Consider the following 13,024-nt stretch of genomic DNA (forward strand, 5'->3'; position numbering starts at 1 on the left):
CCTGCGTGTGCGTCAGTGCTGCAGTATTCTGCAGCATTCAGCCCGTACCCACACTGTCGCCTCAGCCTGCTGCAGCTTTAAAAAGGACTATAGGACAAAATGACTTGGCTAGCAAATGAAGTGATTATGCATTATGAGTTATAGTCTGGGGAAAACAATGGGAGGGTGTGGGCGCGCATGTGTGATGGATAAGGCTGGAGAGGAGAGGCTTAAAAGAGAGACAGAGAGTCCAGTCAAGAGTCTGACAGCTCGTATCAGATGCAGGCGATCGCAAAGTCACTGACAGGGTGAGGCAGAACAGCAGCAGAGGGAAAAGAGTGAACACATACTCAGTGTGCATATCATTTTAGGGAGGAGAGACAGCCAAACATCCCATGAGGCCAGCTCCTTCTTCCGCAAGACCGGAGCTTGTGATCACTCATCAACGCAGCTCCACCGAGGCACAGGAAGCAAGGAGGATCCTCAAACACCACAAAGCTGCTTAAAACAATTTGAGCTCTGGGTTGAAGAGAGAGAGAGAGAGAGGAGAGAGAGAGAGAGAGAGAGAGAGAGAGAGAGAGAGAGAGAGAGGACAGACATGCACAGGTGTTCTCTTTAGAGGGAGAGAAGGTAACAAGAAGGCAGAGAAAGAGAGAGAGAGGGGAAGGGAGTGCGGGGAGGTGTAGGAGGAGACTTGACTTGCTTCAGAAGGGAATAGGAGCTGGAGAGCTATTCCAAAACAGCTGTCCGGCAGACGTCCCAGTCGACAGAAGTGCCGCCCGAGGCAGAGACAGGAGGCAGGGCATTGTCAACAAGCCACAGGAGCCCAACAGCAGCCACTGAACACACACATACAGACAGACAGACACACACACACACAGACACACATCAACCTGAGGCTGCAGCGTTCAGGAGAGCACCAGCTCCAGCATTACCTGGGATAGATCCGGATCTCCCCAATCGGAATACCCGAGGTGAGTGAGAGTGGGAGCATGTTTTATTTCACACTCTGCTGTTACAGTCATCTGAATTAGTAGATAGGATAATGTCGCTGCAGTAGACCTGCTGCCATGTACTGCAAGTTTTTTTGTGTGTGTCTTGAGCAGAATGGGATCTTGCTTAGTGACAGTGAAACGTGTGAAAGCATGCATGGTAAATTAAGCTTGTACAGCAGCGTTTGTCCATGCACATGCTCTCAGACACGAGCTAAACTGTTCGGAGCAACATGATATCCTGTCCCCTTTTTTTAGTCCGGCTACACGCTTAAGGCATGTTTCTTTGAAGTACAAAGCTGGCTTTGCCATCTCGAGGGGAGCAGATTCAGAGGAGGCTTTAACAGTTACACTGTGAGGAAAGGACCTTTTCTTTTTTGCCAGTGCATTCTTCATGTTTCATACACTTTGATTCGGCTTCCTGCTCATCTCTGCCAAGGATAACTCTAGCATGTGCTGGCCATGCTTGCGGGTGGCACAAGGGAAGTGAGAAAGAAAGACAAATACTCCACCCTGGCATTCGCCCTCGCCTCGTCCCGGCACCGCCAATAGGCCCCCGAAAGTAAGGCCTTTGCCTGTAATTGAGGGTTTTTTATGTAACAAACAGCTCAGTCTATTCTACAAGGCTACCATTAGCTTCTGTGGTATGTGAATTTTCTTTTTATAACAACCCCAAAGAGAGGGTCTTTCTGCTATTCAAAGGCGTGACACAAGTCAAGGCCACGGTTAGATGTTTGAAGAGTATTTGGAGACTTCAAACTTCCACAAAGTTGTTTGTAGACACAGTGGGAGGACTAGAAGTTTGTCTCCCACATGCTGATGATGTTACACTGACCACAACTACTACACAAGTGCAGAATAGCACGCTATTTTTCAACAGCGCTGATGTGAAATGTCGGCACAGTAATCCCACCACGTGAGGAATATTTAGGGGATGGACGATGTCTATGTTAAAGAATGGGGAAGTCATATATAGGTCATATTTTGAACAGCTGCTCTCCTGAGCCTCTTTCTAAGTATATCCCTCATCACCGGCTTTGGAGCAGTGCGGCGAACTGTAAAGCATCATAAAACTGTGGCATTTATTTAGGCTAGTCTAGTTACACCGCCTCCAAGAATATACTGACAGAGTAGCATCACACGTGACTTTTAAGTATCTAGACAAATCACGAGCCGTTAGTTCAATTATCAGATACCAACCCCACATTTATCTGCCCCCACGCTCAAACTTTCATCACCTCGCTACCACTGATGCCCCCCTCACTAACAACCAAGCCTCCAAGCAAGAGCTGATGAGGCAATGCTCCATTTAAAAAAAGGCTGGAGTGGCTCCAGATCACCTCATGCCCAGACAGATAGCTCTTGCTGACCCAATGACACAGTGGCTTTATCTTGCAGATCACATTTTACTGGATGGCTGCACAGGCAAGCACTTTTGAGAGGAAGGTGCCTTTAGATCCCCACTTCCCCGGAGGTGTAAATGAATCCCACGGCCGCATTCTGTCGCGGCGCCAGGCTTCGAACCAGTCAACACGTGTCCATGTCTCATTTTGGATCAATTCCAAAAGAAGAGTGCAAATCTGACCTTGGCTTTGAGATATACCAAAATAAACCCGCTCAACTATTAACATCCTGCGAAGACACAAATAGATTAATTAGATCAAGCCATAAGGGTTCATTATGGGATATCCTGAGCTGTTGTAATTGTTTTATTTCCTCTTTGGCCAACACCAGCTTAACTCACATTTCCATGACTTTTGAGATTCTCTACACACACTCAAGTTAACTCTTATAGTTGTTATGAAGCTGATTTCTAAAAGACCGACATGAGGATTTTGTTTTCTTCGTTCTCTGCTATCAGCCTCTGGAATTCCAGTCATGTTTGCCACATAAGCCAAACTGGGCCACCAGCAGGATGGCTGAGGTGAAGGTCAGACTTCCAGGCTTTCATTGTACCAGCTGACTGCTCGCGGACCACAAGTGCTGGACTTGGCAATATACAGCAGATGTCTGCCTGGGAGAGTTGCACGAGTTGACTGCTATAACTTCCTATAACTTCTATCCTTACCATTGATTCCAAGCAACATTATCATCTATTACAATGCATGGGCTGTTCACTTTCTAATGCCGCTGGAGAGAGGGTCCACACACACACACCGGGCAGATGTTATAATTCTATCAGGGCAGAGCAACAATCAATAGATAGGTTTGATTTGAAGTGCTTTAGCCAGCAGTGCAGCGATGACCTTTTATTCTTGTGAATATCATTGCAAAAGTTAATACAGATATAGACATGTGCATTCTCGAGCACACAGGAAGCAGTTTTTGGCATGCTGGTGCATGTGTCTCACTTCCTATCCAAGCCTAATTTCCCACTGTAGACCGCATCAGCTGTAAGGTCAGAAAGGACTGAGGAGGGAGAGACTACAAAAAGAAAAAGAAAGAGATATGGAAGAAAACAAATTAGAGAATATCTTGAGCTTTGAGGGATTCTGCTGCCCCCCCTCCCTACATCAAACACTGCAGCACTCCTCTTCGCCCTCCTCCTTCCCCTTTGCTTTCTCTCCCTTACTGTTAGCAAACAAACATGTTCTCCTTCACACGCATGGCGTGCATTTAAAACTGTTATCTTTCACGAGCAGTCCGGCACCTCGCGCAAACACTCACGCCAGCACTCGAATCCACAAGGACCAGGAAGAGCCGCGTTCAACACACTCACACATGTTCTGCATGGCTCAGTGTTTGCCATGGCTATACATAGCCCCGTAGTGCTTGTTGGGTGACAGGTTTATTTGTATAGTAATGGCATCCCATTAAGTGCAAAAATTTTACCCCGTACTTCCCATTATATACAGTATTGAAGTTGTGGCTCTCCTACAGAGGGATACTGGGGTTGCTGCACTTCATCAAACTGGTTGGAAACACAAGAATCCATGTTGAAAGTGAATGTCAGTGCAACGGTTTCCACTCTGCTATTTGGATCCAAATACGCAGCAAGTGTGTGTCCCTCAGGCTCCACACTAATGTGACTGCTGAATAAACATCGCCCACTTAAAGTGTCTCTGATAAGGCTGATGCAGTGTGTCTCTATGGGGTCAGTTGCAGCAGGAATGTGGATGTTTTCTTTGTGAAATATTTGGGTGGACCTGACCGCCCAGGCACTTTTGTGCAGCGGTGCACACTGTCAGATGGTCACTGCTGACAGACCTCTCATAAGTAAATATGTCTATAAATGGGCAAGCTCTCTCCTCACTGGTGCTCTCTCCTATCCCCCTATCACACACACACAGTCAACTCCCTTCCTGGAGTGTTTTTCCCATTCCTCCTTGGTTGCCATGTCGTTTCAAACGGATTCTCTCCTCCTTTTACTGAGTTCATCCTACACTAAGCTGGCTGCCAACATGGTGACATTCTCGGTTGGGTTTGTAATGGAAAAGCTCTGAGAAGGCAGCATGCAATCAGGCACCTTTGATCAAATCCAATACCCTCTTAATAATGTTTGCCCATCCTGATGTATGGTGCAACCTAGCTGGTATCTCAGCCTTTATTAAACTCTCTGCCCAAAGCCAAATCAATTCACAATCTGCATCACAGTCTTATTCAAGATCCACTGTGTAAGCCCTCACTCTATCGCTCTCAAACAATCCTCCAGAAACCCCTAAACCCCTTCCCTCCCCTCTTATCCATCTCTTTCTATATCTGTGCGTGTTAGCTAGCTTGTTCCTAAAACAGGCTGCCCTGACGTGATCCTACTAAAGTTTCGCTTTGCGTCTCCTCTCCCAATCTGGTGTCCAGCTGTTCCACATTAGCACATCCAGAGTTGTGGAGGCCAAAGGAGAATCATGTGTGGAAATGTGAAAAGAACAGCTAAAAGCCTTAGACCCAGGCCTGATCCTCCTCTGCTCTGGCTTCTACGTTCGCCAGATGCAAGATGGGGATACAATTTTTTTTTCTTGCAGGATCCAGAGTTTGTTTGTGGGACTTCTGTTGCTGACCAGATTTCAGTGCTGAGTTTATGATTTAAAGAGAAAGACATATTGACATGTTCTCTTTTTGTCTATGATTTCAGGAAAGTGGCCATTTGACCTTTCCACACCGGCGGACATTACTGGTCCGGATCAATGCCACAATTGCTAAAATCTGGAATCCTGTCTGAGCGGTGTGCTACCGAGAATGTAACTCGAGCTTCTCCCAAGGGGAACTGTAACGTCCAGAACTTGTAGAGCATTTCTGACTCTTCTATCCTGCACATCTGAGACCTCTTCTGTAGTAACAACTATGCCAGCGAAAGCACCCATATACCTGAAACCCACCAACAATAAGAAAGGAAAGAAATGTCGCCTCAGAGATATTTTGTCCCCAGACATGATCAGTCCACCGCTTGGGGACTTTCGCCACACCATCCACATTGGCAAGGGTGGGGAGAGAGACGCCTTTGGAGACATGTCTTTCCTCCAGGGGAAGTATGAACTCCTACCAGGAAAGGGAGACGTCCACCCTCAGTATGGCATCCAAAGTGAGTTTCTGAGAGCCAACAGCACCGGTGATGCTTCCGAGACCCCCTCCCCAGTGCTCAAGAACGCCATCTCCCTCCCAACTATCGGTGGCTGCCAGGCGCTAACCCTTCCCCTGATTTCCTCCACTGTGTTCTCCATGCCCCCGGAGCCGTTGGAGGACATCACAGGGTCTGCAGCTCCCATCGAACCTGACAGCGCAGAGGAGGTAGAGATCTTGCAGATGGATGCTCTGTTGCGCTCCATGGACGTCTTCAGCAGTGAGCCATCATCTCGTTCCGCAGATATCCAGACCAAGTCTGACGTCCTCCTGGATCTGCTGGAAAACACACATAAGTCCACCTCAAAGGCGGTTGCCAAAGCCAACAAAATAAACAAGAGTGAAACCAGATTTGACAAGCCATCGTCCTATTATATCAACGGTCACAGCAACAGCACCTTCAAAGCCAACGGAAGCCTGAACAGTAACATGAGCAGCGACAGCTTTGACAGCTATAAAGGGGACTTCCAGAACAAGATCTGCAATGGCAGCAAGAGTTTCAACGGCAACGGCAACTGCAATGGTTATGGACACTTTAACAATGACATTACCCTGGGCTTCAAGCAGGAGCTCTCAAAGTGCAATAGAGAGTGGGTGGACAGGGACAGTGGAGTGGAGGAGGGCCGCATCTGTGATTTTGAGTTTGACTTTTCCAAGGAGAAGAGCATGTCGCAGATTCTCTCGCCCAGATCACGGGGTCATTCCTCTCCCTTGAACTTGATCTGGGCCCGTCCATCCTGGATGACGTGCTCAACATAATGGATAAATCCGCAGTGAAGAGCAGGCCTTGAGCTGCGTTGAGGCCCCAGAAAGAGAAAGGGAATTATTACAATAAAGCCATGAGGAGAGAAAGACTAAAAAAGCAATCAAAATGGTGTCCGGATATATCATTGAGATGGAAAATTTGCTACGATAGACAGAGCTGCTTATGTTTTTATTGTCAAAACATTTAACTATTCTAGCTTCTATGGAGTGTTGATCTTTTCTTTCTTTTTTTCTTCTTTGACATGCCTGCCGCATGTTTAAGATGCATGTGCTATTGAGGTACAGCTAAAACACAGCCATCATGCCTTTGATTGACATTACTGTAAAAATGCTACATGCTAGATTTGTGTTCTTATGTTGACTTCCACCCTATATACACACAAACACTTTTTTACACAGTCTTGAACCTACTGCATTTTGTGAAAGCATTATTTTGTCACATAATTCATTTGCCACATTTCAAACAACAGAACACTATGCATATTTGTGTTTTTAAAACTGTAACACAAATAAATTCTTTGTTTTTCTCTTATTCTGGCTAATTTTTCGACCGATTTGAGAAGTAATTCCAAAATATGTTTGAAGATATCTCTGGAGAGGCTGAACATCAGAATGACTCTGGAGAAATGAGAAGCACAAAAGGCAAACAAGACAGATGGCAGGGAAAGAAAGAGCTACAGATTGACAGAAAGAAGGTTAGAATGGATTTATTTTCTCGCCTCTGACATTCCTTACATTCTGCCTGCCTGGCCGGCAGTGGGAGAACCGGTGGGCCTTCATCTGCCCAATCAGGCGCCTGCTCCATTTGTTTGCATGTGGACGGGACAGGCAGAGGAGGGGGTCTTTGAAATTCCCTGCATTCCAGCCCCAGAGCACAAGTGTCCAGGACCAGACATAAATCAGCTGTTTCAAGTGAGGAGGGAGGGTCCAGCCTGAGAGCAACCAGAAGGAAAAGCACGATGAGGTTGTAAAACACAAGCTTAAAACCCGCAGGCAAACTTTGTTCAGTGCTGAACGATAGATGAGTCCTCTCCCTCTGTCTAGTTACAATAAAGATATGTTGACCCAGCAAACGCTTGAAAGAGCAGTACAGCAGTAATTACCCAAACATGAAGCCTCTTCAACCCAATTACCCCCCTCATCAGAGGCATTCTCGCCCTGATCCCCTGTCCCTATGGTTCCTTCACTGTTAGGCTCGCATTGGCAGTCCTATCTCCACAGAGCTGTGGAGGAAGGTCTGACTATACCACAGATACTTTGTAGGATAGGAGAAAAAGACTCTCTGGGTGGTTTGCATTTCTTTAAACCAATCCCAATCATCATGGGCGGCGTTAAACTCTTTAAACAATATTAAATGAGGTTAACTAACATAATTTTTTCTCTTACCAGTGTATCGCAGACTGATCTTTGTCCACTGCAATCCCACCAATTGGTCCCAAAACCTCCCAGTTAGACAGTAAATGCCATAAAAATATTCTTTGTAAATCTTTACAATCATTACTCGAAAGATCCAAGCAGGCCTGCCTTGTTGCACAATCCAAATCTTTTTTCAAAACTTGCTATTTTCATAGGGTGACCAGATTTCCCGGAACTAAAACCGGGACATTTTACTCGTGACTGTTGTGCTCGTGCATGCACACGCTTTTTAACATGAACATGTGCCAGCCCAGGTCAGACATGCAGCACACGTAGGCCTACTGCACAATATAATGGGGTATCTCAGTTAATATTTATGAATTTTCTTGGTTTGTAGCCTACATATCTAAGAAATAATATTAGAATACAGTACATTGACGTAGTTTTGTGTGGGACCAACTTTAATTTTCAGAATTAAAGCATTCTTTTGGATAATTGTTGTAGTCACTACGGCGTAGTGTAGCTTAGCTAGCTACCAATATAGCCTAACCTAATATAACCTAATATAGCTGACTGCACAGATTATGCAGACACAGACTGACACACACAGACTGACACACACACACACACACACACACACCACACACACACACACACACACACATACTGTTAAAATCATACACTGGGCGCTTTATTTGTCTTTCTACATGGGTTTAGTTATTGATCGGGCTATAATAAAACCACTGACAACCGGGACAATTTCATAGTGGTTGGTGTAAATCGGGACAATTTAGCGGGACACACAACTCAAAATCGTGACTTTCCCGGTCAAACCAGGATGTCTGGTTACGATACATTTTCAGCGTGCTTGCTAGCTCCAAGTTTGATGTTGTTTCTAGTAGCGAAGGGATTTTGTGTAAGGCACACGTCAGGCTTTACCCTGGAAATGTACTTCTGTTGATCCAGATTATTCAGTGTAGACACATGAAGTGTAAATCATGGCAAAGCCTTATGAAAGCTGGTTTCAGGCTTCCCCCAAACACCCATATGCCACTTGGTCATGCTTGTTTCAGGAAAACATCATCTCACTCCTAACACATATTTGTGTACTTTGTTGTATGTTCTTGAACAAGCTAATTTCATATGCAAATACTTATCTGAGTTAAACGCCACTTCTGTCATTTAGCAGGCAAACTTCCTCTAAAACTCTCTAAGGCTTGAGAATGTCCGTGAACAAACCGCCACCGGCCCAGTCAAACTGCCACCCGCAAACCAGATGCTAGAGGTGACTAGAAGAAAAGCCTTGTCATGACAGATGTTCCAGCCATTACAAAAATCCCAGCATTAGTGCTAAAGAGATGGCATTTGCTGAGCTGAAGCATCCAACCTCTGAGTCTGAGTAATGAAAACCTTTACTGTCAAGGTAATTACTATGCTTATACCTGCAATGGTACATCCTTGACTTGATGACAGCCTTCATTTTGACATTCATGGACCCCAAACAAACTTCCCTTTGGTTTACAACAGAGCTTGGGAACACAGCACTGTAGAGTGTTGTGTAACGTATTAGAAGTACTTCTGTAGAGGTGCCAAAGTTCTCGGACACAAAATACCAGGAAATAGCAGCGTTTTATGGAATCCAACACAAATACTTCACATATGTTAGACCCTGAACACTGCCTGTTCTCAGAATGTGAGTTCAGCGCTCTACATGAAATAGAGTGAAGATTTTAGTCAGCTGGCTCTGTGCCCTAATTTCATAAAGATTTGTCTATGTAAATTACAGAATCTGCATTAGAATTGCTAAACCTAAACACTAATATTGCACTATGATTCTGAATATGACATATTTCAAATTTGATATGTTTTTTTTCTTCAATTAAGATGGATATGCTATTGGGGTTTTAAAGGCATTAATTGGACATATGTACAGCGCATTCGGGATATGCGTTTAATTCTGGGATTTTTAACAGTTAATGGCCAGTTTTGGACACTTGTCTGTTTACGTCTTTTGGTCAGCTCTGTGTTACTATGGTTGTTGTACACAAACAACTAGCAATTTGTTTGCAAGGCTGCAATAGAAATACATACCCCAAAAGAAAAGCTCACATTTTGGGTTGAAAGAAGAAACACACCTACTTTTAAACATTGTGAAAGACATCGTGAAAGACTTGGATACAGGTTTTCAAGTAAGCATAAATATCGCAACTTCAAACTTTATGAAGAAGGTGGTTGAAGCAACGAAAGAGAGAGGCTGTGTTTACACGCTCCGAGAAGTCTGCCACCAGTGGAAAACATTGAAAATATCCTATTTTCCACAGCTGCATGTACAAAGGAACATTAGTGTATTAGTCATGTAAGCAGCTTGGTAGGGATATTGTCTTTTTTTGGAATAAGGGCAAAAAACAGAATCTCATATGCATGTAAACATAGTCACTGCTACTGGCAGATGCAGGATTTCTTCTCTTGATGCCCGAGGGCAGGAGAAAATATCCTAGTGGACCGTTTCTCATTACTACTTGCTAAAGTAACCTGAAGAGACCTTGACTCCAACTGTCTCTGATATTCCATGCTAACAGCAAAAACATGCTCTACAGCAACACAATCAGGCAGCTCACTGTGACACCCACACACTCACAAGCAGAACAATATTCCACTTGTTTTACTCGCAAGTCACATCTCAGCTTAGCTTCGAGTATTTCAGTTTTCTTGAATAAATGTTGCTTTTTTTAAACTTTAGTTTTTAATATTGGTGTCACTGAAAACTGACTGCCAAATTGGTGACGCTAGTCGAGAGAGGGAGGGGACATGGGTGTTACCACTACCTGCTGCCTTGTAATTTCCCAGCCAGTTGCCTTTTTGACGAAAACAGAAGAAACCTAATTGCTAAATTCTGTTTCTTTGACTTTGATGCCGAGGTTTGGGGGGGTGAAAAACACGAGGAGGTTAAAAAAGAACATACACAGCTTTTTGAGCATGTTAGTATCTTGTGAGATAAATTCTATCATACAAAATGCAAATTATCAAGACAAAGAGGCTCACAAATGCTATTTCTGCAAAACATTTGCCCTTACATTACAAGGTAATTTATTCAGTAACATTATAAATGTTCCTCCAGGAGATCGGTGATCCGGGGGATCTAGCTCCTCAGTTTCCTAGGCTAAGGTGAAGCTGTCAGTTCACAGATGAATAAGCTTTATCCCAGAGGCCACCGGTGCCAAAGAAAGCACAGCTAAGACCCAGAAAATGTTTCCACCCAACCTCCATAACTGAGCTGCATAATGTGCACACTGTCTTTCACATAGAGGTGTCAGTGAACAAGCCCCTCATAGCCGGTCTTGAACCATGTCAGTTGGATTAAGGGGAAACTTTAATAAGATGTTTCCCAATGTGCAGCATAAAGCTCCTCTTGTCACCTGCTGTAAATGTCCCACAGCCCAAACACAGATAATTTGCATCTAGTCAACAGGCCAGACAGGCAGGAGGAAATATCTGAGTTATGAGCGCAGCTTTTCTTCAAAATGTTATAGTTAAATATTTCTCTTGCTTGCTTGAGAGATATTGTTCATTGTTGATTCACAGCCTACTGTACTTGCCTCAAAAATGGAATGAATGCCATGACTTTGATAATCTGGGGGGGGGGTGGGGGGGGGGGGGGGCTCAGTAGTAAAATGTTTCATGGGAACATTTACTTAGGGATGCTGAGCGTGGAACTTGGAATCAAGTGTTCTGCAGATTTGCTGATTTAGCAGCGCAGGGCTGCAGCTCCCTTTCAAAAGACAACAGGAGAGAACAGAGAGAACTGATTCCCAGGCGGAATAAAATGAGCCTGAGCTAGGATTGAGACAATGCAGACACAGAATGAGCGAGCTCCTATGTAGTTTGGTCTGACAGGCAATGGATACCTCGGGCTCACTGCGCTGTTGACTGTTGTTTGGCTGACAGTAACCATAGCAAGTTGAGTTTGTATCTTCAGCACATGAGGGCCGAGCTGAAAGGAGGGCAGGGACAGGATGAGAGTTACACAGTAACACCTCAGAGGCACCAGAATACCTCTGTGACATAACCCAGGCCTAGATAATCGGGGTGCCACTCTATGTAGAGCAAAACAAGAGCTACTGTACACTTAATAATAACAACAATGTATACCTTTATTAACCCCACAAGGAGAAATTGTAATGTTTTCACTCTGTTGTTATTACACAAATTATACACAGGCCTGAATTACACACACATGCTCAATACCTATACATACACTTATGGAGAGACGTCAGAGTGAGGGGGCTGCCCATGGAAATTGCACCCCAAGCGGTTGGGGGTTTGGTGCCTTGCTCAAGAGCACCTTGGCAGTGCCCAGAAGGTGAACTGGCACCTCTCCAGCTACCAGTCCACCACCATTATCTGGGTCGTATGGGGACCAGAACCAGAGATCCTCTGGTTCTCAACCCAACTTCCTACTGACAGAGCTACTGCCACCTCCAATTTATCCCCCATTAATCTATAATGTGCATCATAATTTTGAAAGTTATTTCCACTGGGCTGTAATTGGCACAATACCTGGTCCTGTTTGAATAATTCAGAAAAAAAAAACAATTCTTAAAGTTAGATGCAACCTATTTTATAAATAATTTAACATCACAGACTAGTGAGGTTTTGTGCTCAGTATGGCTATTGTGGTGTTTAAGCAGTTTTAATACATGTAATGTGTCTGTGAGATGTGTGTGTTCAGGACTGTGAACTGAACACAAGGACATGTGTGTAGGTGTTAATAATAATAATTTACTAAAGTAAAATGTCTATTTTTAGCGTCCAGGAGCGTTGTCCATTTAGTGCTAAGTAAAGGCGATAAAAACTAAGACCCCATTTAAACCAAGACTGTGTTTCTTTTGAAAGAAATAACACAACCTTGATAAACAATAAAACTAAAAGTTGCTCAATTCTATGAACTCCATAGTTTTGTTGTTAGACATGCTTGGCCAGTAACGTATAGTGACAAGCGCTATCTTGGTTTACAAATTTGTCAGCTAACTTTGGGAGCTAATTTGTAAGTTAACTTTATGAGTTAATTTGTCAGCTAACTTTATGAGCTAATATGTTAGCTAACTTTGTGTGCTAATTTGTTAGCTAACTTTGTGAGTTAATTTGTCAGCTAACTTTATAAGCGAATATGTTAGCTAACTTTGTGAGCTAATTTTTTAGCTAATTTTGTGAGTTAATTTGTCAGCTAACTTTATGAGCTAATTTGTGAGCTAACTTAACCCTCGTGTTGTCTTCCTGTTGACCATGCACTTGTTGTCCTCCAGGGTCGAAATTAGCCCGGTCTGTTTTGCCTTTTTATGAAGCTTAAAGTATAAATAGTCACCCAATATTGTGTTACA

At 44.0% G+C, this 13,024-nt stretch overlaps 1 protein-coding gene across 1 annotated transcript; it reads left to right on the forward strand.

The window, feature by feature from the left end:
- Positions 1–233: 233 nt before the first annotated feature.
- Positions 234–6,819, forward strand: cdc42ep3 (CDC42 effector protein (Rho GTPase binding) 3). Its single transcript, XM_032541052.1, is given in 3 exon segments — positions 234–953; positions 5,041–6,198; positions 6,201–6,819. Coding segments are annotated over 2 exon segments (1,065 nt in total). The 5' UTR covers positions 234–953; positions 5,041–5,249; the 3' UTR covers positions 6,317–6,819.
- The last annotated feature ends 6,205 nt before the right edge of the window (positions 6,820–13,024 follow it).

This window comes from Etheostoma spectabile, chromosome 17 (assembly GCF_008692095.1).
Source record: "Etheostoma spectabile isolate EspeVRDwgs_2016 chromosome 17, UIUC_Espe_1.0, whole genome shotgun sequence".
Classification (NCBI taxonomy): domain Eukaryota; kingdom Metazoa; phylum Chordata; class Actinopteri; order Perciformes; family Percidae; genus Etheostoma; species Etheostoma spectabile.